Source organism: Pelmatolapia mariae, linkage group LG5, assembly GCF_036321145.2.
Source record: "Pelmatolapia mariae isolate MD_Pm_ZW linkage group LG5, Pm_UMD_F_2, whole genome shotgun sequence".
NCBI classification, from domain to species: domain Eukaryota; kingdom Metazoa; phylum Chordata; class Actinopteri; order Cichliformes; family Cichlidae; genus Pelmatolapia; species Pelmatolapia mariae.
Genome location: NC_086231.1, coordinates 17,724,771 through 17,749,107, shown reverse-complemented (window position 1 = coordinate 17,749,107; position 24,337 = coordinate 17,724,771). Strand labels below are relative to the sequence as shown.

Genomic DNA, 24,337 nt, shown 5'->3' with positions numbered 1-24,337 from the left:
CACATACAGCTATGAAGAGCAAAGAGTTGGAGGTGCTGGGTGGATTTAAACCCCCTCCACTTGCTCTGCTCTGCTTTAAGATGCAAAACAGTTGGTTTTTACAGTTTTCCCCTCTGCTGTGTTTGAAGCTGTCCTCACTTTACTGTCAGCATGTGAGTTTATGTGTATGAGCGTGAGCTTTTTTGTGTTACAGTACAGGATCCCTGCGCCGATCAGAATGGAGGCTGTATGCACGAGTGTCGAGCTGATGGTGGCAAGGCCCACTGTGACTGTAAAGTTGGCTACACCCTAGCTGCTGATGGGAAAACCTGTGAAGGTAAACTGACCAGTAGTGAGTAAACTAGTAAATTGAGTGGCGAGTGAAACTAGTTTGCTAAACAATATACATACATTCGCAAGGAAAATGTTCCCTGATGGTAAAATTGCTCCATCAACTGATGTTTTCAAGGTCGAGCATCATACATCAGCTCTAAAAGTTAAAAAAAAAGAAAATAATTAGCTTTAAAGAACAACAGCCAATAAATGAGGAGCAGAAGAAGCAGAATTTGGATACCATCAGTGTTGGGCGACAAAAATAACTGGAATAATCTTTAAGCGCTGACGGAGATGGAACAGATTTATAAGAAGTATAGATGCAGCCCAGATGTATTTCCTCCAACAATTCGCTCTGTTTTTTCAATGCATTTTCCTCCAGATATTGATGAGTGTGAGACAGAAGAGGCCAACTGTGCTCACGGCTGCCATAACACTCTGGGCTCTTACGTCTGTGTTTGCAACGCTGCCTATGAGCTGGGATCTGATGGAAAGCAGTGTTACAGTCAGTTTAAATCCTCATGCCTGCTTATTGTTACACGAGTGGATTGCAGCACCTTTAATTTCTGTTTATATTTATAAAACATGTCGTGTTATTAACACACGTCGGTTATTTTATTGTGTACTGAAGGAATTGAGATGGAAATTGTGAACAGCTGTGAGAACAACAACGGTGGATGTTCGCATCACTGCCAGCATTCAACCAGCGGACCTGTGTGCACCTGTAACCATGGTTACACGCTAGATGAAGACCTTAAAACCTGCATTGGTAAGAGAGTGTGATGCACTCACATATACTTAACAATACTTAGTTGTTTACTAAATTAAGGGAGCTAAAAAATAACGTATTGAGCGCATATGAAATTATTAGTGTATGCTATAATTTATTCTTTTATTAGTAACTGGTTTATTTAAAAAAAAACACCTGTTTTACCAACTTATCAGAATTTGCAAAGCAGCAAAGAAACTACAAAACTGTGGAGTTCCACTTTGGTGATTTTGACAGTTTCACAGTGACTCATTTTTGTTTGTTGCTCACAGTGTCCGTGTCTCTGTGCCGTCTGTTTTAGGGGTTCAGTCTTTCTTGTTTTTGGCAGACATTTTTTTTCGTGTTGTTATTAAATTAAAGTGCAAATATTAATTACACCACACCTTTCAAAAGTGGACTTTTTGGGCATCCATAAATGTCAATCCTTGAACTCATTTGTTAGTCCTTTCGTTTTAGTTTAATTATTAAAATGCCTAATGAATTTATTAGACAACTATCCAATATAGGTTAACTTCTTTAAGTTAACAATATTTTTTATGTTTCTAATAAATAAGAATACAATTTATAATTATAAACATGATTTTGACAGATTTCTAAAATGTTTGTTTGTTTTGGGTTTTTTGTTCTAATGACAGGTGGCCTAAATTTGTTATTCCAACAGTTTTATTAAACTTATATATTTAATTTATTATTAAACATTAATCTATTAAACTGTTGAGACCTAAACCAACACATCTTCCTGTGTATTTTGAGCTGTATGTTAAACTTTAAGTCCTCTAGAAAATATACAAACTGCATGAAGGTCATTGTTTAGCTTTAGTTTCTTTTTTTTTTGGGAGACACATTTTTAAACGACGTCAGTCAACATAACCGCAATGTGAATTGACCTTTTTGTGATTTATGGCAATGCTGTGAATTAAACTGAATTAAAACTAATCCAGTCAGCTTGCTGCACCAGAGAAAATGTGGAGAAGCTGTGTGATAACTGTAATTGCAGACAAGCGTAAATAGTCATTTTTGCATTTACTGGAGACGACGGCGCAGTCGGCATAGAAGTTCACATACAATAAAACTAGAAAACAAAAGAGAAAGCGAGGCACTTTATACAACTCGAAAATATATTTTTTTAGTCCTCTAATAAAAGAAAAATGTCCTTGTGGTCAGGAGGTGGAAGAGTATTTTTGGAAAACAGGTCTTTGCTCATACAAGCCAGAGTTTGCAAAGAAAAAGAGCGAATTTCAGTTCCCTGTTATTATCTTTCACTTGCAATTTTAACCTTAATTGGCTGTTAAACCCACACAGTTTAAATTACCTCATAAATTTTCCCTCATGGAGCAGGGAAGCATATCACTACAGTTGGATCATAATTTTTGTCTTGCTGCTTGTTGTGCTTGGCAGATGTTGACGAGTGTGGAGAGGAGATCTCCTGTTGTGAGCAGGACTGCACCAACTACCCCGGGGGTTATGAATGCTACTGCTCTGCAGGATACAGACTCAACTCAGACGGGTGTAGCTGCGATGGTAATGTTCTACCTTCAGTCCAAGCGTGGACGGCACTTACATTTACATGAGACACAATGTTTAATCCTGCTGAATTTAAAAGGAAAGTTTCGGTTTGACACGCACAATGTTGCCTTTGTTTTAGTGAGCAAAAACAGTGGCCGTTGTCAGTTTTTCCTTCTGACGCATTTGATTCTGTGGTGCCTCTGTGTTGTTTAGATGTAGACGAGTGTCTGGCCGCTAACGGTGGTTGCGATCACACATGCCAGAACAGCGCCGGTTCCTTCCAGTGTTACTGCCGCCGGGGTTTCCGTTTGGATGAGGACCGGCATTCTTGCATCCGTGAGTATCAGCAATCATGTGTAAGAGCGTGGGCGAGCGGGAATCACACCAGAAACATTCCAGTGGAAAATCCTGGCAAACTGACACTTGTTGTGCAGTAAAGTCTAAGTCATTTAGACAAAAAGTTTAAAAAGAGGATATGAAGAATGGAAATGTCAAGCTAGGACTAGTGTAATCTACAGTGAGATGCAAGGAAATCCAACTTTATTTGGCATAGGTGTAGTATTTAAACAAACATTAATGAGCCAGCTTCAAATTTGATGTCAAAACTGGAAGAATCAGTGGGATACTGGTATTGCCAGAAAATTAGAGCAGCAGTAGCATTGTCCTATTTAGTGTTTAGTGTGAGAAAACCAAATCAAGCAAATCAAGCTCAGATGCTATCCTGGCAGATCAGCTGATCTCACTGCCAGCCCACATCAGCTGATGGCTCAGCTGATAGCCTTCTATGCATCCAGCTGGCAAATCTCATATGGACTGCAGTGTTGCACTTCTACCAGTGATTTTCCAACCCACAAGAACCCAGCTCTTCCTTTTCATGCTGTTTGTGTGTCGAGGTCTCAGAACAGAGACAGAAATAACAGCGTTCCTTTGAACCACCACTGTGTTTTACAGACACATGGTATAGTGGCTGTACCAATGATAAGTAGCACCTTTTAAAGTAATAACATTATACTAATAGCACTATACTGACATCAGTGAAACTAACCAACCAATTTCCATGTGTTCCAGCTTTTCCTTTCCTTTTTTAACATACCACCACTTTCACTCCAAGTAAACTCTCGGATTGGCTAAAGCATACTTGGAATTGTCAAAGGATTTATTTCCATATGCAGTAATGGATCCCTGTGGAGTTAACTATAAACAGAGACTATGTTTTGTAATCTTGTGGCCTGACAAACATGCTGAATGCATTTACTTTGTCATAAAACATTTGCAAAGTTTTTCTTTCATAAAAGATTGACATCTGCATTCTGTACGTCCAAGTTCACCAGCAGCTGATTTTATTCCTCTCGAGCAATTCTGCACACCTTAACCTCTGGTCAGTTGAATAATATCAAATAGTCTGTAACATATGCTCACCGGCCACTTTGTTAGGCATACCTTTTAAAGTGATTGTTGAACAGGTTCTAGATTTTCTGAAGTTTAAATAATGAGTATGAGTAACAAAGGTGATTTAAGTGACTTTGAATGTGACACAGACTGAGATTTTCCCACACAAGAGAAAATATCCTGTCTTTCTTGTGATGGTGATGTAGGGAATGCCAAAGGTCAGAGGGGAATGGCCAGACTGCTTTGAGCTGTTGGGAAGGCAACAGTAACTCAAATAACCACTTGCTATGACCAAGGTACACTGAAGAATATCTGTGAATGCACAACATGTTGAAATTTAAAGCATCAGAAGAACACCCTGGCTGCAATTCTTGTCAGCTAAGAACAGGAAACTGAGGCACAATTCACTTGGATGACTGGATAAACTTGACGTGGTTTGATGAGTCTTGATTTCTGCTGCAACTTTCAGCTGGTAGAGTCCAACGACATGAAAGCACACTTTGGGTTCCTCAGTACCAAATGAGCATCTTTTAAATTCCACAGACTACCTGAGTATTGTTGCTTACCGTGTGCATCCCTTTGTGACGACAGTGTAATCATCTTCTGATGATTGCTTGGATAATGGATCATGCAAACAAGAATAGGACCATTTATTTCAAATAAAAACTGCACAGAGTAGCTTTAAAAAGCCATCAGTTCTTACAATGAATAATCTGCATCACTATTGCCCTCTTCATTCGATTTACGCAGCATACAATCGTGTCATCATGTACAATATTACTCAGTTGCCAATAAAAATGAAAGATTCTTATAGTTATCTCTTTTTTTATACATACAATATATTTAAATGCAATGATATAAAACACACGATGTTGGTGTATTTGAATAATAGATTTTTTTTTTCTCACTGTAGCACTTGAAGATGCAGTCGAGGCCCTGTCCAGCGGAGGCTCTATTGAGCTGCCACTCATTCGCCCCCAGCTCACCTTGCTGCAGGACTACAGCCAACCCCTGGAGCGCTTTGACGACTATGAAGATGACGAAGGGGAGCTGAGGGCTGAGAGTAACCTAGCGGAAAAATTTGGTGAGTTTCCTCTCAAACCGCTGTTGATTTATTATCATTAACAGTAAACCTGCATCTGATTATATGGCTCCTGTGAAGCTGTCTGACAGACTTACTCAGTGATGGCAGGAACACATCACACGATGGGGGCAAATTATTTTGCTTCATGCTTCCAGAATGTTCGTACATCCTAATAAACTACCACAATTTCTCTGCCAGGCATGTTGAGGGTTATATAGTCTGGCAGCTGCTCTGAGTCTGAAGCAGGAAGTCAGAGGTTCTGCTTTTTGTCGCTCAAACGTGACAAAAAAAAAACAAAAAACGTGCTGAACAAGCAATTTAATGTAACTGAAAGCTGAAGAGTAACACCTGCTAACATTTAAATGTATGATCTTGCAGTCCCAGTGCAATGCTTTCATTTATTACATTTGTGGTTTGGAGTTAGTGTACCAATAGAAATGTTTCTGAGGGTTAAATATCATGGGAAAACACACAAAATAATATTTTTATTAAAATGAGGTAAGCATAACTTGCACACTTAAAGTTTGATTCTTGTATTTTCAGTGTGCTTGGATGACACTTTCGGCAGCGACTGCAGTTTGACGTGCGACGACTGTTCTAATGGAGGAAAATGCAATCTGTGGAAAAATGGCTGCGATTGTCCCGACGGGTGGACGGGCATTATCTGCAACCAGAGTGAGGACTGAGCCCACAAACAAACACTGACCCTCCTTACACACACTGTCACGGGCCAGGCTGCACAGCCATGACAAAAAGCAAGATGCACACAAATGCTGATTAAAAGACTGTTGTGTGTAGTTAATATGATCAATGGTGTAAATGAGTGCATGGGTGAGGAAATGGTGTATGCAAAAAGTTGTTTAGTGCAAAGCCAAAAAAAATCCAACCGCACACCAAAGAACTAACCAAGCTAAGAAGGGTATTTTACAGTAACTGAGCTTTGAGGGCTTTTATAGAGCACTGGCATGCTGGGCCCAGGTGTTGCCAGTGTCACTGATGGGAAACGAGCCACACCAATCCTGCAATGTCTGCAGATGAGACGCGCCACACACACAGGCTGAAAGGAAGGCAGGGTAGAGTGGGTCATGACAACAAAAACACCCGTGGAAACCTGTCAACCTTGACTGTTTAAGCTGTAATGGATCCTTTTTTATCTTTCATCCCCACAGCGTGCGGCGAGGGATATTTTGGCAAAAACTGCTCCTACTCCTGCAAGTGCAAAAATGGTGCCAGCTGTGACCCCGTCAATGGAAACTGCCGCTGTCCTCCTGGTGTGAGTGGAGACTTGTGCCAGGACGGTGAGTCGCTTCTCTTTGTGTCTTCACTTAATGCAGGTTTTCCTGCTAAGATAAAATCGAATTATTTTAAAGGCACACTGGATATCTTGCATTTACAGAGAAGTATTTTTTTTTGGTTCAGGTTGTCCTAAAGGCTTCTATGGGAAGCAGTGCAACAAGAAGTGTAATTGTGCCAATAATGGACGGTGCCACCGCACCTACGGAGCGTGCCTGTGTGATGCCGGACTCTACGGGCGCTTCTGTCATCTCAGTGAGTCCCACAGCTGACACGTCAACAGCTTCTCATGCCGAGCTACAAATTACAAAAGGTCAGGCCTGCTGCTACTTTCACTGTGACCTCAAGTATCCATGATTCCTTCATCTTCACCTTCAGCGTGTCCCAAGTGGACTTTTGGACCCGGCTGTTCTGAAGAGTGTCAGTGTGACCAGCAGAACACTGTCGAGTGTCACCGCCGCTACGGCACCTGTATCTGTAAAGCTGGTTACCGTGGTAACACCTGCAAGGAAGGTGAGCACAGTCACAAAGCACAAGTTGTGTTTGTGTCTTTATCTGTATTCTTGTTGTTTATTACAGTTATACAAATACAAAACTCAGAAACTGCAACTTCCACTGGAAGGGCAAGAGCTATACCGAAACTTTGATGTTTTATTCTGTTAATATGGGAATTTAGTGCAATATGTTAATCTTTTTGTATCATTGTGAAGTCTTATAATGCTGTTTTTTAGTAAACAAGGAGAGTGCTTATGTCCCCCAATGACTAATATTTTGCTTGAAAGTTTGAAGATAATTCAGGGGAACCTAGAGCTTTTTCCTAATTTCTGTGACCTTAAGTTTTGACCTATGACCTTTGACCTTAAAGCAATACATACTAAAATAGTGTACCGTATCATCTTTACCCATACAATTGGAGCAGAATTGGCTGAAATCTTTTGCTTTTAAAAGCTGTAAAAACTTGAGATTTTAAGATATATTCATGCAGTGTGTGATTTTTGCAAAAATGTATGGTGTCACTGTGACATCGTAGGATGTCATATTGAAAAAAATAAAAAGTGTGTTTTACAGCTTGCTCCATGCTCTTTAATATGATACATTACTCGGTGTGGTTTTCCTAAAAAAAATTTCAAGGTCCACTTTGACCTTGTGCGCTAACAGTGAAGGTCAAGATCAAATACCAACCTAGGTACTCATGTCCCCCATGGCCTCGTATACTGTTGTGAAGTTTGAAGATGATACATAAAAAAATTGTGGACAATATAAAATTTCGACTGATTTTCACATTTGGTGTTATTTGTATCGAGCTGACACAAAAGAAATAGAAAAAATGTATATCGTTGTAAGTCTTTGTTACTGCAATCCAGTATTTGTTTCAGTGACACTGTAATGCAAATGTCCTCTCATGTTAAAATTGTCCTGAAATATCTGATAATATAACATAAATAGTTCAAATTCATTTTACATTAAGCCACGTTGTCCATATATAAAGTGATTTGCTGATCAGGCCTCACTCTGCATCCAACTGTTGTCACTATAAAAGATGTTTAACACTCTGACTGAACAGGCAACCCTGTAATGTATTGATAATTCCCAGATTCCTCACCAACTTTTCACATTGTCTTTAGAATGCAAGCCAGGTACTTATGGAGCCGGCTGTGAGAGGAAGTGTGCTTGTCCGTCAGGAGTGTCATGTCACCACGTGACCGGAGAGTGCCAACGAAAATGCCCTCCTGGTCTTCATGGGGAGAATTGCGATCAAGGTGGACGGCTTGATTTTTGCATGCTTTAGGCTTATTTGTGTTTGTTTTCATGATTCTGTGTTGACACGAATCCTTCCTGCGTGTCCACTGTCAGTCTGTCCAGAGGGAAGATTTGGGCCCGGCTGCGTTCACTCTTGTAACTGCACCGGTGCACCATGTGACAAAGTGACGGGACAGTGTCAGTGTCCAGCAGGCACATCAGGACGCCACTGTGAAAACTGTGAGTGCTTATTTTATACATATATATATATATATATATATATATATATATACACATACATACAAAAAACTAAACAATTGACTTAAGTTTTACATGATAAAAATCATGAAAATGTTCATGATGATCTTTGCAGTGTGTCCGGAGGGTTTCTGGGGTCTAGGCTGTGGAGAAATCTGCCCGGTGTGCGAGAATGGCGGCATATGTGATAAACACAACGGATCGTGTAACTGTCCTCCAGGATTCATGGGAAGACTCTGCCAAAATTGTGAGTAGCAGCATTTTAGGGAAAGTTTCCATAGCAACAGGCACTAAACAGTGAGCCGGATGAGAAGGACGGCAGCACTGTGGAATATTAAAATGATGCAGTTTGGATGTGAAGTCAAGGAACATGGTAGAAGTCAGAAGGGTAATTTTCTACAAATTCATATGCTTGAAGCCATGTTTTCACTGGAAGAAGAAATATAACTCCACTTCCACTAACCGCTGGCTCTTCAGTGTTCACTCACGGCTGAATGGCAGTGAAGAAATGTCATGGGAACTTGGTGCTTTTCTCATGTAGTTTGGTGCAGATGGCTGTGGTAGATTAGTCTTTTTTTCTTTCTTTCATGCAGTGTGCCCGAGTGGACGTTTTGGTCAAAAATGCCAGATGAAGTGCATCTGCGAGAACAACGCTCGCTGTGACCCTGTGAGTGGGCGGTGCACCTGTGCTCCTGGTTGGACTGGGCACAAATGCAGGAAAGGTATCATACTGAAGCACGGAAGCAATTGCTGCTGAGCTAAACTGAAGGAGACGTATATGTGGAAAAACCAAATACAAAAAACTGAGCTCATTTATATGATTGTGTTGCAGCTTGTGATGCGGGACACTGGGGGGCCGACTGTTCAAAAACCTGCGACTGCAGAAACGGAGACGGAAGCTGTGACGCTGTGACAGGCCAGTGCAACTGCGAAGCTGGTTTCACTGGAACTCACTGCCATCAGAGTATGTTATTATAGTTTTTTTTTAAAGTGATTATACTTTAACTTTCTCACTGTACTCACTATTTAAATAATGCTTACAGTACATCCTCAGATTGGTGCCCACATTTCTCTAATTTAACTTATTCTCACATGTGCAGCGATCATGCTTTGGTGCTTTCTGGAGGTAGCACAAAGTAACATTTTTAAATGCTCCTTTTATATTTTGTGTAATATATCAGTGTGGTCTGTTACATCATATTTTGTAACTGTGCTGTATGTGATATTCCTTCAGAGTGCCCAGCAGGTCTGTTTGGTCTCGGGTGCCGCCATCGCTGTCAGTGTGAGAACAACGCATTGTGCGACCACGTGAGCGGAGCTTGTACCTGCCAGAGGGGATGGACGGGGACCTTCTGTGAAAAGCGTAAGAGGAGCTGCTTGATCATGAAGCCAAATTCTCTTACTTAGCATGTATGTATGCCAGTAACAGAGAGTCTTTACATCTGTGTGTGCGTTCTAGCATGTCCTGGGGGTTTCTACGGTTTGGACTGCCAGGAAAAGTGTTTGTGTCAAAACGGTGCGAGCTGTGATCATGTCAGCGGCGTTTGTTCCTGCCCCGCTGGTTGGATCGGCCCGTTCTGCAACCTGAGTGAGTAACAGGTGCACCACAGAGAATCGTTTAACTTAACAGATGCGGTCCAGTGTTGTAGAAAAAAAAGGTGAAATCAAAGACTCAGATTGTTTGTATCGTTGTATCTGTTGGAGCTTCATATGAAGTGAGGACACCTTTCAGACGCTGAATCACAGTAGAACAAAAGCACGCTTGGTTTCAGAGTTATTTGGGAAAGCCCAGCCCCGTCACACATGAGAAAGTACCAACCTGATGTTACCCATGCAGAAGCCTGTATTATTTACCAGATACTGGAATTTCCACTTTTGATCAGCAGGGTTCAACAGGAGGTAATGATATTGTTTGTCTCTCACGTGGCAGCGTGCCCAGCTGGTTTCTATGGGGAAGGATGTAACCGAACCTGTAGCTGCCGTAACGGTGGCATCTGCCACCCGGCCAGTGGGCAGTGTGCATGCACGTCGGGCTGGACCGGACCCAACTGCACAAAAGGTGAGTTTATACAACAGAGAGAAGTGATCACCTGTACAACAGGTAAAGAACAGGTCACAAGATGTTTGTTTTTGGGTTGTTTTTCTCAGAGTGCCCTGCTGGGTTTTATGGAGCAGACTGTCAGCAGCGTTGCTTGTGCCAGAATGGAGCCACTTGTAATAAGACCAGTGGAAAATGTGCATGCGCCAGCGGCTGGACAGGCACAGCCTGTGAACTGGGTAAGACTGAAGGATGGTGTGAGTAAGAGTCTCCATGTGTTACCACTAAAGCACAATCACATGGATCAGGAAAAAAAACTGATTTATTGTAACTTGAGTCTTATTTTTGTACTTTTGGCTGTCGCTAATAGAAAAAGAAGAACACTATGCTGAAATCTAAAAAATGCTGACATAAATCAGTTCAGTTCATTTTATTTATATAGCACCAAAATTACAGCAACAGTCGCCTCAAGGTGCTTTATATTATTAAGGTGAAGACCCAACAATAATACAGAGAATACATAGAAAACCCAGACAATCAGATGATAGCCTATCAGTGAGCACCTGGCAACAGTGGGAAGGAAAAACTTCAATTAAATAGGAATAAATCTGCAACAGAACCAGGCTCTGGGAGGGGCAGCCACCTGCTGCAACCGGCCAGGGATGAGTGGCGAGAGACGGGATAAAGACTGTGGAAGAGCCAGAGATTAATAATAACTATTAAATGCAGGGTGATGTATAAACACAGAGAGTAAAAAAGGTTTGTGAAGAGGAAATACTTACTGCACGATGTCCAGCAGCCTAGGCCTATTGAAGCGTTAGGGGATTCAGGGTCACCTGATCCAGCTCTAACCACATGCTTTATCAAAAAGAAAGTTTTAAGCCAAACTCAGAGCTGGAAGCTGAAGGCTCTGCTTCCCATTCTACTTTTAAATATCCTAGCAACCACAAGTAAACCAGCAGTCTGAGAGGGAATCGTTCTGCTGAAGTATTACAGTACTGTAAGGTCTGATTATTCAAGGCCTTGTATGGGAGGAGCAGGATTTTAAATTAGATTCTGGATTTAACAGGGAGCTAATGAAGAGAAGCCAATATGGGAGAAATATGCTCTCTTTCTAGTTGCTGTCAGCGCTCTCGCTCCAGCACTTTAGATCAGCCTGAAGCCTTTTTGGACAGCCCGATAATGATGAATTACAAGTCCAATCTAGATGTAATAAATCATGAACTAGTTGTAAACCCAGTGAGGTTAAGCCTGTTTATTTGAACAATTTCATTTGAAGCTAAAATTGAAAAATGAGCATGCTTGAAATGTTATAAATAATCTGTCACCGTGCAGGAAAACCGCTCACAGGTGTGACTGTCCTTTGTTTTAGCCTGCGTGGCCGTTTTCTTGCTTGTGTTTCTCATTGTTACCATATTTCCAGATTGGAGCAATTTTCTTTTTGGATACTAGTTATTTGTGCTGATAAGAATGATATGCAGAGCTATACAAAACACACAAAACCCCTAAAAGATTGACTGATTTACCAACATCAGGATCTCATACAGTATATATTCACACCTCTGTTTTTAATTCCAGCTAAAGCAGAAGATCAGCCCGTGAACTAGTATCCTTATGAGACTGTACTTCTCTATAGCTGTAATGTGATCATTTGACATAGCTGTATAGATTCTTATGTGGTAATTCAGCCTCATCTAGTTCCAAACCACCCCGTGAAGCCACAGAGACGTCTGATTTTTGTGAAGCCGCAGTGATGTTGGTTAGTCACGACAGAAACGCAGGAGAATAAAATCACCTGAACCTTGAAGTAAACATTTAAAACAGTGGCCTGTGGTTGTTTTACTTTGCTCAGGAAATGCATGAGACTGAGTTTAATTTGCTGCCTTAGCTCATTTGTTTTTGCCTGAAGTCTGGTTATTTGCTGGCAGCGAGTGCATTTCTGCACCACAGACTGTGCTGCTCTGCAAAAGTCTCTGTCGACCTGGCGATGACATTCCAGCTCCTTCTCCCTCTGAGCTCCACATCACACACTATCCTCCCTCTGTGCCTGTTACAACCTTTCCCCATCAGGCTGTGCCAGGCCCAGCCCCCTCTTTGTGCTCAGGAAACCTCTAATCCTGTCGCTGGAATGTCTTCCCCCTCCAAACTCTGTGGCCACTACCTGTGATTGCCAACTTCATACTCAGTCCAATTATAAACTGTTGGTGGAAAAAAATAAGCCATTTTTGCACTCCTCAGCAGAAATGTGACAGAGCAACTTCCCCTTTTGTACGCTGTTGAAATCAAGATGTCTCTGTTCTTTCTCTTCCTCTGTCTCACTTGTGTTTCTCGCTGCTCTGTGTTTACACAGAATGCGTGGCCGGCCGATTCGGGGCGGACTGCCAGCAGCGGTGTGAATGTGAGAACGGCGGCCAGTGTGACAGACGGACCGGATGGTGCAGCTGCAGCGCCGGCTGGATTGGAGAGCGCTGTGAGAAAGGTGAGACCACGAGTGAAAAACTAACTCACCTACAGAAATTTTGACGTCATGGGGAAGTGCTGCACTGTGGAAACTCTACCACTGTGATTGCGGTTCTGTGGGGTTTTGTTAATTATAGCCTCTCATTTGCACATTTTTCTGCTCAGCGTGTGATGCTGGACTGTTTGGCGTCGGCTGCCGGGAGCGATGCCAGTGTCTCCACGGAGCTTCATGCCACCATGTCACCGGAGAGTGCCAGTGTCCACCAGGGTGGAGAGGGAAGCTCTGTGATAAAGGTACAAGCCCACGGTCAAGGAAAATTTCGTACTCTTGCAACCTCTAGTGGGCAAAACTTGCACTGTTTCAATAATTAATTATATTTAAAATGTTTTGCATTCAAGGGCAGAATAAGGGAAAACGAAACGATTTCGATCGAGCTCCTTGACATATTTAGCATTTTTTATGCAAGTTTTCATTTTTTTCTGAGCTGTACTTGTGCATGTTTATCCCTTTAATTCATTTCTTATTAAATATAAGGCACACATGTTTTATTCCAGTCCATTTATCGTGGCCATGTCCACCTACTGTATGTTACTCCTAATTGCACGTGTGGCCTATAAGAGTGAACACTCCTATGTGACTCCTTTTCTCTTTTTTTAACTGTTTTAATTCCTATGAAGAGTTAAAACTGGGACATGCAGAACTAAATGTCTCATTCTGTTTTCCTTCCACATCCTTCAGCATGTTTGCCGGGTACATATGGAAAGGGCTGCATGCAGCGCTGCAGCTGTGCACAGGGCACGTCCTGCCACCACATCTCTGGAGAGTGCGGCTGTCCTCCCGGATTCACTGGCAACGGCTGCGAACAGAGTGAGCTCCCCAGGACTAACTTTTTTCTGACAAATTAAATTCAATGCCACAGTCCTTCCTAAGAATTATAAACACTGCAAAATTAAAGAGACATTTCTGGTGCCTCAGAAAGTAAAAATGTCTTTAAGCATACTGTTTATTAATGAACCTTTCCTTTTTATCAGCTTGTCTGCCTGGAACCTTTGGGCAGAACTGTAACCAGGTCTGTCAGTGCTCTGAGACAAATCAGCTCTGCCACCCGGTGTCTGGATCATGTTACTGCGCTCCAGGTTACCACGGCCCCAAATGTGCTCAAAGTATGCATAAACAGCATATTCATGCATAAACACTAAACCAAGGGAGCATGATAAAGCAAGTTTACGCTTTTATTATTCATTTTTAGTCTGTGGAGAGAGTCGTTATGGTCCAAACTGTGAGAGAGAGTGTCAGTGCGAGAATGGAGGGAAGTGCATTCCTTCCACTGGAGCCTGTGAATGTACAGCAGGATTTATAGGACCGCGCTGCAACATCAGTGAGTCCGAGTCAAACTTTGATGATGACATTAAGTAAGTAAATAAGTGTTATGGTGTGGAGTGAAAAGCGTGTCATGCATCCTTGTGGTCACAGCGTGTCCGGCTGGGCGCTACGGTGTTGACTGTGCCCGGGTGGCATTGTGTGGAGAGGGAGCCCAGAATGACCCGGTCACCGGTCGATGTGTGTGCGCCCCTGGACACAGAGGAGAGGACTGTGGAAATGGTGAGCTTTCATTATTGCTGATACATTTGTGTTGTATGGCCTGTGAGCTAGACCTCTGTTGATTTCAAACTCTTCTTTTATGTTTCCATTCATGTAATAAGGGCTGTGTAAGTATTATATCATATATCCAGCTGTAAATAGTACTAGGACAATAGAGGTACAACAAGAGGGTGGATAAGTTGTCTATATAGAAAAGGCACCCTAGAAAGGCTGAGTCACTCTGAAAGACTATGTAGGCGAAAATCTGTATATTTCATCATCTACAGTACATAATTTAATGAATAGAAAACTTGAAGTCTGTAAATAAAAGACAAGGCTGAAAACTAATACTGAATGGCGTAATCTTCTGAGAGTACCTGCTGAGGTGGCACCGCTTTAAACAGTGCACAGGAACAACACTGGCATTCACTCTGCTAGACCTCATTGAATGTGTGGGGTTACGTGGGGGGCTTTAGTACACATAGCATGGGATGATGTCTCTTTCAACGAAGGCTCTGCTTATTTCAGCAACACACTGACAAACTCCATTCTTCACTTATTACAGGAGCATGAATCCACAGTAAGAGACTGGGTGCTAACCTGGCCCTCCCACAGTCCACACCATTGAAAACATTATGAGATGAAAATACAACAGGAGGCCCCAGATTACTGTTTACCTGTAATCCTCTATAATGAGCAAGAATAGAAGACTGTGCTTTCAGAGCTACAGCATGTTATGACACTTGCCTGGATATTTTCTTAAGTTTAATTGGAGTGTGTGTTTGGCCTCAGGCTGCCCTGCAGGCTGGTTTGGGGCAGAATGTGCTCAACGCTGTAACTGCAGTAATGGAGGAGTGTGCGACTCTGTGACCGGCAACTGTACCTGTGGTCTGGGCTGGACTGGTGCACACTGCCACAAAGGTGATCACCTACTCTTTCAGAAAAAATCATCAAAATATTGTATTTATTGCATCTGTCCATTACCACATATTTGATCTGTTGTAACATGTTGAATCTAAACATAATCAGGTGTCACAGCGAGTCATGTCCTCTGTTTTATTCTTCCTGTCCCAGAATGTCCGGCGGGAAGATTTGGTGCCAACTGCCAGCTGAAATGTAGCTGTCAAAATAATGGCACTTGTGACAGAGTGACGGGGACGTGTCAGTGCGGTCCAGGCTACTATGGGCATCTATGTGAACATGGTGAGAACTGAACACGCACACAAACACAAAGAATGACCTCCGTTGTTGTCCAAAAACACATCAGTAAGTCATGGAGTTGCACAACATCCTGCTCTGTTAATGCTTTTTGTATATGTTGTATTTTGTTTTTTAAATATCTTGTGTTCACGGTTGCTGAAGTTTTGAATGAAGTCAAGGCTGTGTGAGAGATTGCAGTACATGTAGTGAAGAAGAACGTACACATGAAGCACCTCAGTAGTATTTAAGGTTCTGATGGGATCATTCATGCCGATGCACAGATGTCACAGTAGAAGAAGTCTTTGTAAAATCCTGAAATTTAACTTGTATTTATCTGAACACATTGAACATCAAAAGGCTTAGAAGGTTTATATTTCGATCAAATCAGCCCAGCATTTGTACTGTAACCTTAAAGCTCCACTTTAAAGATTTGAGCCCCCAAGTTTACAGTTATTTATTAATTAATGCACAGGATTTAAACTTTAAAGGTCGACTTTTATTCTCCTCCCATGAATCCCCCCCCCAACTCGTTAGCCTGCCCCCCTGGTTTCCACGGCCCGCTGTGTCAGATGCAGTGTGACTGTATGAACGGCGCCTCCTGTCACCCGGTGTCGGGTCAGTGTATCTGTTCTCCAGGATTTCACGGAGCGCGCTGTCACAGAGGTCGGTCCAATCTGGTCTCCCAGATGAAATCAAAGAATAACTGGTGTGTTTTTGCCTATTTTATTCTCTTAAGAAAAAAAAATGTATTTCATGTTTCCAATCATTCACTCAGCGTGCGAACGGGGTCGCTACGGTCAGGGCTGCGTCCAGATCTGTGACTGTGAAGATGACGTTCAATGTGATCCTGTATCAGGAAGATGCCTCTGCTCCTCGGGGAAGACTGGACCCAGATGTGACGTTGGTAATCTCTCACACATTTTTGAGAATACACAGCCATCAAACGCGTACTGCATTTCATCAGTGACATCACTTTCAGCTGATGTGCCTTCATTACTCATTAGCGATGATGAGTTATGCAACAGAGACATGAGTGAGATTTATACACTGCTGCTATGATGAATGCACTGCATTTACTTCAGCATACATGTGATGATGGCAGTCACATATACAATCAGCTTGTTCCTTTAATATGGATGGAAGAGACGAGTATTTCAGAGAAATAAATGGAAGAATTTGTTTAGGTGATGGTTTTTTTTAAGGTTAAGATGAAGCCTACAAAAGCAATTATGATATAGAAATTGGAGAATGTAGTAAAAACACCCCAAAGCTACACGTGTATGCTGGGCTGGTGGAAGGAGTGAAACTCTTGCATTGGCCAATTCTCCAGCTTAGACCCTAACCCAAACTGATTTGGTTTAAGACTTGAAGAGAGCGAGTGTGACTCACTGCAGCGGCTATCCTGAACTAGCTTGCAGGCGTCACATACACACACAGCTTTCACATGCTTTCTTACCAGTAAAGGTATTATTGTATAAATGCACGTAAAGAGTTGGTAAAATAGACTTTTAGTAAATACTTTGATGCCTAAAAATGGCTCCTGTCATATATAGTGCCCAGCTACATTTAAAAACAGAGGAAAACCAAGATTACAATATGAAAAGACAAAATCAGAGACATTATTCATAATTAATTTAAATTACCATATGTACCAAAATTGCAAAATATATATATTAATGATATAGTCGGCATTCCTTGTGTTGCACTGAATATTTTTGGATATTAGTGTTAAAAAGTGTTTGTTTTATACTATTTGAGAACAAGATTTGACATTTTTATATTGTGACCTCAAATTAAAACATATGAAGCAAAAATATGTTTCCCTCCACTGTCAGCATGTAATATACGCTGATCAGGCATAACACTGTCAGTGGTTGGGAACAGTTATGGAGCCAGTGAACATTTTGTTCTCAAAGCTTATGTTTTAGAAGCAGGAAAGATGGAGGCATAAGGATTGGTGTGAGTTTGACAGGAGCCACATTGTGACGGCTTGATGAGTGACTCAGAGGATCTCTTAAAACTGCAACTCCTGTGAGGTGTTCATGGTCTGCGGTGGTCGGTATCTATCTAACATAGTCCAGGGAGAAGTGAACCAGCAACGGGTCATAACATTAGGCTGGGTCGGTGTACAAGCTTATTAAACTCGTAGGGTTTTAAGGAGATTTTGAAACCTTAATGTAACCAATACTAAAAGGATGATGTGAAGTCAGCAGTACTTCTGTTTGAAGTACTTTTCTACTAAAATTTGAATCCAGTTTTCTATGTTTAAGAGCTTTGGCTAACATTCACACACTCATGCTTCCTGGATGCATCTGGGAAAACTAGCCCAAGGATATGTCTACATGCAAACCAGGAAAACTGGGGATCAAACCACTGACCCTTCAATCAGTAGGCATCCCACTTTACCTCCTGAGCCACAGCTGCCCCGTAAACAATACTTGTGCTCGATATTTGAGTAAATGTACTCAGCCGAGTGTTTAATCTTTAGTAATCTGAATAAAGCACACTGGACAGGTGGAGGTGTTTGTGGTCGGCCTGCTGCTTTAATTGTGCCCTCACCATTTTGTAGCTTTATTAAACTGCTTGGATTTCACTTTTCTCCGTTTGCTGTCAGACTGCAGAGAGAATCGTTACGGGCCTGACTGCTCAGAGACCTGCGAGTGCGAGAACAGGGCGCAATGCGACCGTCGCAACGGCCGCTGCAACTGCCTGCACAGCTGGATTGGACCGTCCTGTCAAGAAGGTACAGCAGTGACTAACACACACACACACTCACACACACACCCTGCTGTGTTAACACTTACGTCATGAAAATATCCACACGGAGGGCAGGTGAAGGCCTCCGCTCGCCCTCGAGTGAGAACAGAAGTGACAGATCTGCTGACCTGGTGAAATGGGAGTAAGTAACCAAGTGTAAGTGCTGACAGTGTTTAGTGAGGGGCAGAGCTGCAGAGGCTGCACTTTCCACTTTTTTGGGGGTTGTTATTCTGATCAAATGTGAATGCTGTGCGTTTGCTGAGCTGGACTCTCAGCTCGTTGTGTCCGTCGCCTCAGGTGGACCTCCGCGCCTCACCTATGGGAGCAGCTCAAGACAATCACGGCACGACAACTCATTATAGCAGCTCCAACCAGCATGAAATCTCAACTGAGACAGGAGTTTTAAACTGAAGTGACTCCAGTGAGTGAAAGCTCATGACAGGGAACTGTAGCAGCTGGGAGATTCATGGAAACGGACGCTCTGATGAGAACTGCAGTTCCATGTTTGCACGCGTCTGGATGTTTTTTTTTGTGCCAAAGTGTCCTTTGAACTGTTGGGGTTAAACTGTCACTTGCAGGTTGTGATTTCCAACCATAACCCGTCTCACCTTCAGGATAAGCATTTCTTCTTCCAGAGTGCAGCGCGAGTAAGTCGTGGTCAGGTTTGCTGCACTTTCAGTCCATTGTGTTTTATGTTTGCCCTCAAAATACAGAGGAAGGTACTGTATAAGAAAAATACTCTACTTTTGTAAAGATGTTGGTGATATTACTGAATATGATGCAGTTATGTCATTTCTATGAAGTTGTTTTCATTCTATACAACATGAAGTATGACCCTTGGGTAAATGGTGCTATGATGCTTTACTGTACGGTGCAACAGAGATTATATTGATCCTCACAAGCTTTATGCTATATCACAGTAAAGCACACTCCTGATGACTACACATGCTGTAATGACAGTTTTTAAAGTTCAATGTAAACCACTTCAGATCATTTGCACCTCCTTCAGGATTTTTATTTTTTGTATAAATTGCCTCATATTTATATTTCATAAATAAGTCATAAATGCATCTTTTGTTTTCCACTGGATAGAAGAGGCTTGGACGCTCTAACAAATCCAAACATTATGAATAAAGATGCCAAAATAAAAACAGACACAAGCTGGTTTTTAACCATTCTTATTTTTATCATGAATTCATTTTCATTGAAGATCATAAGCTGTACATCCTGTCTAAATCTCAGATTCAAGCACAGTGCAGATAGCAACGCCTGCAAAATGAAATCAAAATGAAAAAAGGCAAAGGTGATCACAACCAGAAATATATACAAAGGTCAGAGTATGTACAGGAGATACCAGGCTCTCAATACGTCGTCTTCAGGGTGAATTCCACACACTGTTGCATTTGAGCATCATAATGCACACACAACACAAAGATTGCTTCTTTTTGTCAGTCTTCAAATCAATACAATACCGATAGGAAAAATGCAGCATGATGACAAAAATAAAAACAGTTCTCTTAATTCTCTCTACTGCATTAAAGGCTAGAACATAAAAATATATTCTCTGTATAACCTAGAACCTTCTGTAAAATAAGCTCTATTCATCTGTGGGTCTGTTTCATTTGTGAACTAGTCATTAACATGTTAGGACAGCAAATATGATGAAACTAGGACCTCTTAAAGCATTATTTTCTCCTACATGGGTGAGGGCACCAGACAAATACACACAAGCTTCAAAAGTTTCAGTTATTTCTACGTTGTGCGCGTGAAGCTCGTTACGACACGGCATCTGTGTCGGGCGGATCGGCACGCTGGGACACAACTCTGATGGTCAAACTAAATGCACAGCGATAACGTTCAAAGGGAAAGTCTGACATCTTTAGGGGGGGAAATATGCCACGTCGGCATATTTGCTGCTAAATATGACGTCGCCTTAGAGCACAGAGACTGGAAACAGCCAAACTGCTTTTCTCATCAACAGTAATACATTTAGAAAAGAAATGATTCTTGAAAATAAGCGTGTCACGCCTTGCCACTGCAGCCTTAATTATTTGTTACGTGGATGGAGAAACAGCACAGTCCTCGCTGCCACGGGAGCGAAGAGCACCGAGCCGTCCTCGACTCAGGTAACGATACCGTCACTTCACGTGTCTCCCCTTTCCTCTGCTCCCCTCCATGTGTCCGTTTATCCAGCAGAGCAGAGATGCAACCACACAGATGGTGAAACGGAGAGCACAGGATGAAAGTGCACACACAGCACGAGACTTGACTGCACACTCAAACACCCGATTATGTGTTAAATAAACCCGTTCCCAACTGAGAGTCTGACAAGTTATCCTTACAATATCTCAATCAGACAGTCCTTGGTGAACACAGTACGAACATATGAACAAGGCTAAAACCCTCTGACTACCCTTATCTGTAAAGCTTAATAATGAATGGCTAATATGTTCTGTACAGAAGAGAAAATGAGTTTCTTCTGGTTTCAAGTCTGTGTGTTAAGCTAATATGAGTTCAGTATCAGACCTTTTGTAATTTGGGGTGAGAAAAAGCACATTTCCCAAAATGTCAGACTCTACCTTTAAATCTCAGACTTCTTCTCCGCTCCCTGCAGATGGAAATATTAAGACACAAACTCCACAGACTAATGAACAAAATGTTCTTTGCTTATCTTTTTTTTTTTTTTTTTTTTAAATTCTGAGAAAACAGGATCGGCTTGTGCCTGTTATTATTTACTCAGACTTACAAGAGACACGGCAAATCAGCCGGATCACCTAATACAACAGCATGGGATTAGTTCAGTTGTCCCCCAATCCCTCAAACCTGAACACACACACACACACACACACACACACACACACACACAAAAATGAGTCAGATCAACAGCAGATCTTGAATCACTTTGCTGTTGTTTAGGAGTAATACTCAAGCAGACCGTTTATCCCCTCCACTCTAGCTGAGCAGCTTCACCTCATTCATATCATTCACACTTATATAAGTTATGTTAATTTGCACTTGTTTTTTCCTTCTAAGAATCAACAGTTTATCAGCTGTTAGTAAAGACTTGTTATCTACACGTGTTAGTAAGCTTGAAAAGCATCACCTTGTTTGTCCCATAGGTACTGTAGGCTGGGTGAAGAGGGTCCATGCTTAGAAGATGTAACATGCTTTCCACTTGTGCTTTAATCACAGTAAGAGAGCACCCAAAGGACAACAAATGATACAGGGCGTTGTCAAAATGTCTGCAATAATACTTCTGACGTGTCTCGGGGCATCTGCCGCCTGAAACAAACCTTACCGATCCTAAAGCACTTAGTTGTACTACGCATTCTGTATATGAAGGACATACTTGTTAACTAGTGTAACAGCTCGGTCAAGTAAAGATATATTATGGAGTAAAGTCCATACCATAGATAGATTACAAGCTGGACAGCACATGCGTCAAGATGATTTCTATAATCTTGTAATAGTGAAAAGTTGGGTTGTTTTCTAAAAGAAAGAAAGAAAAGAAGAAGATCATCTTTGGCTCAAGCCACACTAAAGTGTCCACACATGAAAGAAAAACAGATGACTAAATACAACCTCCTGACTGGCACGCCAACACACGACTGAAACTGCCTGCTCCGTTCCCTGAGCTGCTGCCACTCACTGATTAATCGGACACACGACTCCTTCCCCCCCCCAGTCAGGGAGCAACAAACACTACTTCCACCACTCAGCGGTCCACTTTATACCGGGGACACATGACCAGCGCAGAGAGGCAGCTGTCGAGCTGCTCGTCTACAAGCCCAAAGCACAGTTTGATGCAACTCTAAATAAGGCAAAATACTTGAACTGAATTTGATTGAGGAGAAGTTTCCATGAGATGTTGAGCCAACACTGATATGAATGTTCCCTGTAAACCAAAATCCTCAGCCTGAAAAAAGCGAGAACAGCGGCTGGGAAGCACAGTGAAGCAGGCAGCTGCGTTTGATATAACACGACTGCAGTTCCTGCTGTTAGGGATGAATAAACTGCTCATCTCTTCAGTGGCACGCAAGTTGCCCAGACACATCAGCCTAGGCTCCCAAGCTCCATCATGGCAGGTGGTTGACTGGTAAGGACGGAAGCCCTGATGACTTCAGAACTTCAGAGCCACGCTTACACAGGAGGAGCATCGGAGCATTAGGCTGGACAAACGCACTGCCAGTGAAGAAACAGAGGATGAAGAGAGGGAATTATGAAGAGGCGATGTGATTCTATAGTGCAATGGTTGTGAGATAAGACTGTTGTAATACCCATCCTCTCTCCTCTTTGAAACTACCTTCCAACACCTTTACTGACAGTACTAAAGTGCTGATTGAAGCCCGTGAGGAGGCTCTGGTAATGTCGACAACACTTTCAGAGAAATCTTGACGGATTTGGACAGTACACAGGTGTTTGTAAACAGAGCGTCCAAACAACGAATGCATGGCTATGGTACATGTGCAACAGTAGTTCTCGTGCATTCATACAGCATGAATTTCATCTTCCTTTTAGTTGTATTCGGTTTTAGAAAGAGAAAAAAAAATAGAAAGGAAAGAAAAATCTGGCTGCCAAGCAAGCGTGTGCTTATTTTTTTTAATAAATGTATTTTTCTCTATAGTTTTAAAATACGTTCAGCTGAATTGAATGTATAACTAATTTAAATATGAGCGCATATCCCTAACCTCTCTTTTTCCATGTTTGTGTCTTTCTTTGTCAATCCTGTCATTTCCAGTGGAGGTGACTGTATTTTTTCCCCCTTTTCTTATCTTATCCCTGTAACTCTAAATGAGGTGCCCTGCGTGGCCTTGGTGTGGCCAGACTCATGCGCCAGGGTCTCACTCAGTAAAAGCTCAAGCAAACAGAGGATCAGGCAAAGGTGGGGCACTGCGGCTGCAGGCCGGGTGCAGCCCTGCCGGGCGGGGCCGTGCCACGCGTTAGGAGCGGTAGTCCTTTTTACTGTACGGCTTGTTCCCCAGGATGCTGTCCACCTCGTGTGTGATGGATGACGACAACTTTGGCAGAACCTACGACACGACAGAAAGACAAGAGGTGAACACACTGCAGTCGCCATGGTGTGTTGCAGTTTCACATCGCTACCTATAGAGAGTGTTGAAAGGATTTTATGAAACAATCTCAACGTTGCAATCTTCAGTCCAGCTCAAAATCCAAAAACCGAAGTGGCATGTGTTTATTTTTTACTTTATTTCTTTGTTGTTTTATATATTAGCTTTACGCACAAGTTTTTACCTTTATAGAAACATCGATATGTAAAAAGGCTTCAGTTCTAATAAATTCCAGAAAAGTTGGGATGCTGGTAAAACAGACATTTTAGTATTTCATGAAAAATATTAACTCATTTTGAAGAAGACTTTGAAGAAACAGCAGGTAGTTTTATTGGCAACAGGTCAGGTCTAACGTGACCCTGTATAAACAGAGCGGCCTCTTAGAGAGGCAGAGTTTCAGCAGTCTGAACAAAACTGTGGAACAAGTTCAAAATAAAGTTCTTTAATGTAAAATTGTGAAACCTTTGAATAAGAATATGGAGAAATCTCTGTGTGCAGAGGACAAGGCTAAAAATCAGTACTGACTACCCATGATCTTCAGGTCCTCGGGTAGCACTGCACTAAAATCAGGCACAATTCTGTCATGGAAATCACTGGATGGACTTCCAGAAATCCCTGTCTGTGAACAGAGTTCACCATGCCATCCACAAATGCAGCTTAAAGCTCTATCGTGCAAAGAAGAAGCCATAATTGAACATGAAACAGGAATACTGGCGTCTTTTCTGGTGCAAAGCTCGACCTGTCTGCAGACAGGCCCAACTTTCCACCAACTGAAAACATTTGACACATTATGAAATATGTTCTTTATGTTCTATTGTGAATAAAATGTTTTATATTTGAGATTTGCAAACCATTGCATTGTATTTTTATTTATATTTTA

The 24,337-nt window shown here is 41.9% G+C and overlaps 2 protein-coding genes across 7 annotated transcripts in view; one reads left to right on the top strand and one right to left on the bottom strand.

Moving 5' to 3' along the window:
• The window catches only part of megf6b (multiple EGF-like-domains 6b), a 57,633-nt gene extending 38,835 nt beyond the window's left edge, over positions 1-18,798 (top strand). The window contains exons 8-38 of one of the 2 annotated variants that reach the window (XM_063473957.2): positions 194-316; positions 695-817; positions 944-1,081; positions 2,480-2,602; positions 2,801-2,923; positions 4,890-5,060; positions 5,604-5,735; positions 6,230-6,358; positions 6,480-6,608; positions 6,732-6,866; positions 7,979-8,113; positions 8,208-8,333; positions 8,467-8,598; positions 8,945-9,073; positions 9,184-9,315; positions 9,586-9,714; positions 9,811-9,939; positions 10,282-10,410; positions 10,500-10,628; positions 12,740-12,868; positions 13,015-13,143; positions 13,589-13,717; positions 13,882-14,013; positions 14,100-14,228; positions 14,324-14,452; positions 15,224-15,352; positions 15,506-15,634; positions 16,166-16,294; positions 16,407-16,535; positions 18,246-18,374; positions 18,686-18,798. In XM_063473957.2, the coding sequence (XP_063330027.1) occupies positions 194-316; positions 695-817; positions 944-1,081; positions 2,480-2,602; positions 2,801-2,923; positions 4,890-5,060; positions 5,604-5,735; positions 6,230-6,358; positions 6,480-6,608; positions 6,732-6,866; positions 7,979-8,113; positions 8,208-8,333; positions 8,467-8,598; positions 8,945-9,073; positions 9,184-9,315; positions 9,586-9,714; positions 9,811-9,939; positions 10,282-10,410; positions 10,500-10,628; positions 12,740-12,868; positions 13,015-13,143; positions 13,589-13,717; positions 13,882-14,013; positions 14,100-14,228; positions 14,324-14,452; positions 15,224-15,352; positions 15,506-15,634; positions 16,166-16,294; positions 16,407-16,535; positions 18,246-18,374; positions 18,686-18,750 (3,983 nt within the window). In that variant the 3' untranslated portion in view covers positions 18,751-18,798. Of the gene's footprint in view, positions 1-193; positions 317-694; positions 818-943; positions 1,082-2,479; positions 2,603-2,800; positions 2,924-4,889; positions 5,061-5,603; positions 5,736-6,229; positions 6,359-6,479; positions 6,609-6,731; positions 6,867-7,978; positions 8,114-8,207; positions 8,334-8,466; positions 8,599-8,944; positions 9,074-9,183; positions 9,316-9,585; positions 9,715-9,810; positions 9,940-10,281; positions 10,411-10,499; positions 10,629-12,739; positions 12,869-13,014; positions 13,144-13,588; positions 13,718-13,881; positions 14,014-14,099; positions 14,229-14,323; positions 14,453-15,223; positions 15,353-15,505; positions 15,635-16,165; positions 16,295-16,406; positions 16,536-18,245 lie in introns of both variants that reach the window. The other variant, XM_063473956.2, reaches the window with a different exon arrangement.
• Positions 18,799-19,585: 787 nt separating this feature from the next.
• Positions 19,586-24,337, bottom strand: part of kcnab2a (potassium voltage-gated channel subfamily A regulatory beta subunit 2a) — an 89,782-nt gene continuing 85,030 nt past the window's right edge. For 4 of the 5 annotated variants that reach the window (XM_063473961.1, XM_063473963.1, XM_063473962.1 and 1 more), the window contains one exon: positions 19,586-23,418. In XM_063473961.1, coding sequence (XP_063330031.1) covers positions 23,329-23,418 — 90 coding nt within the window. In that variant the 3' untranslated portion in view covers positions 19,586-23,328. The remainder of the gene's footprint in view (positions 23,419-24,337) is intronic. The other variant, XM_063473958.1, reaches the window with a different exon arrangement.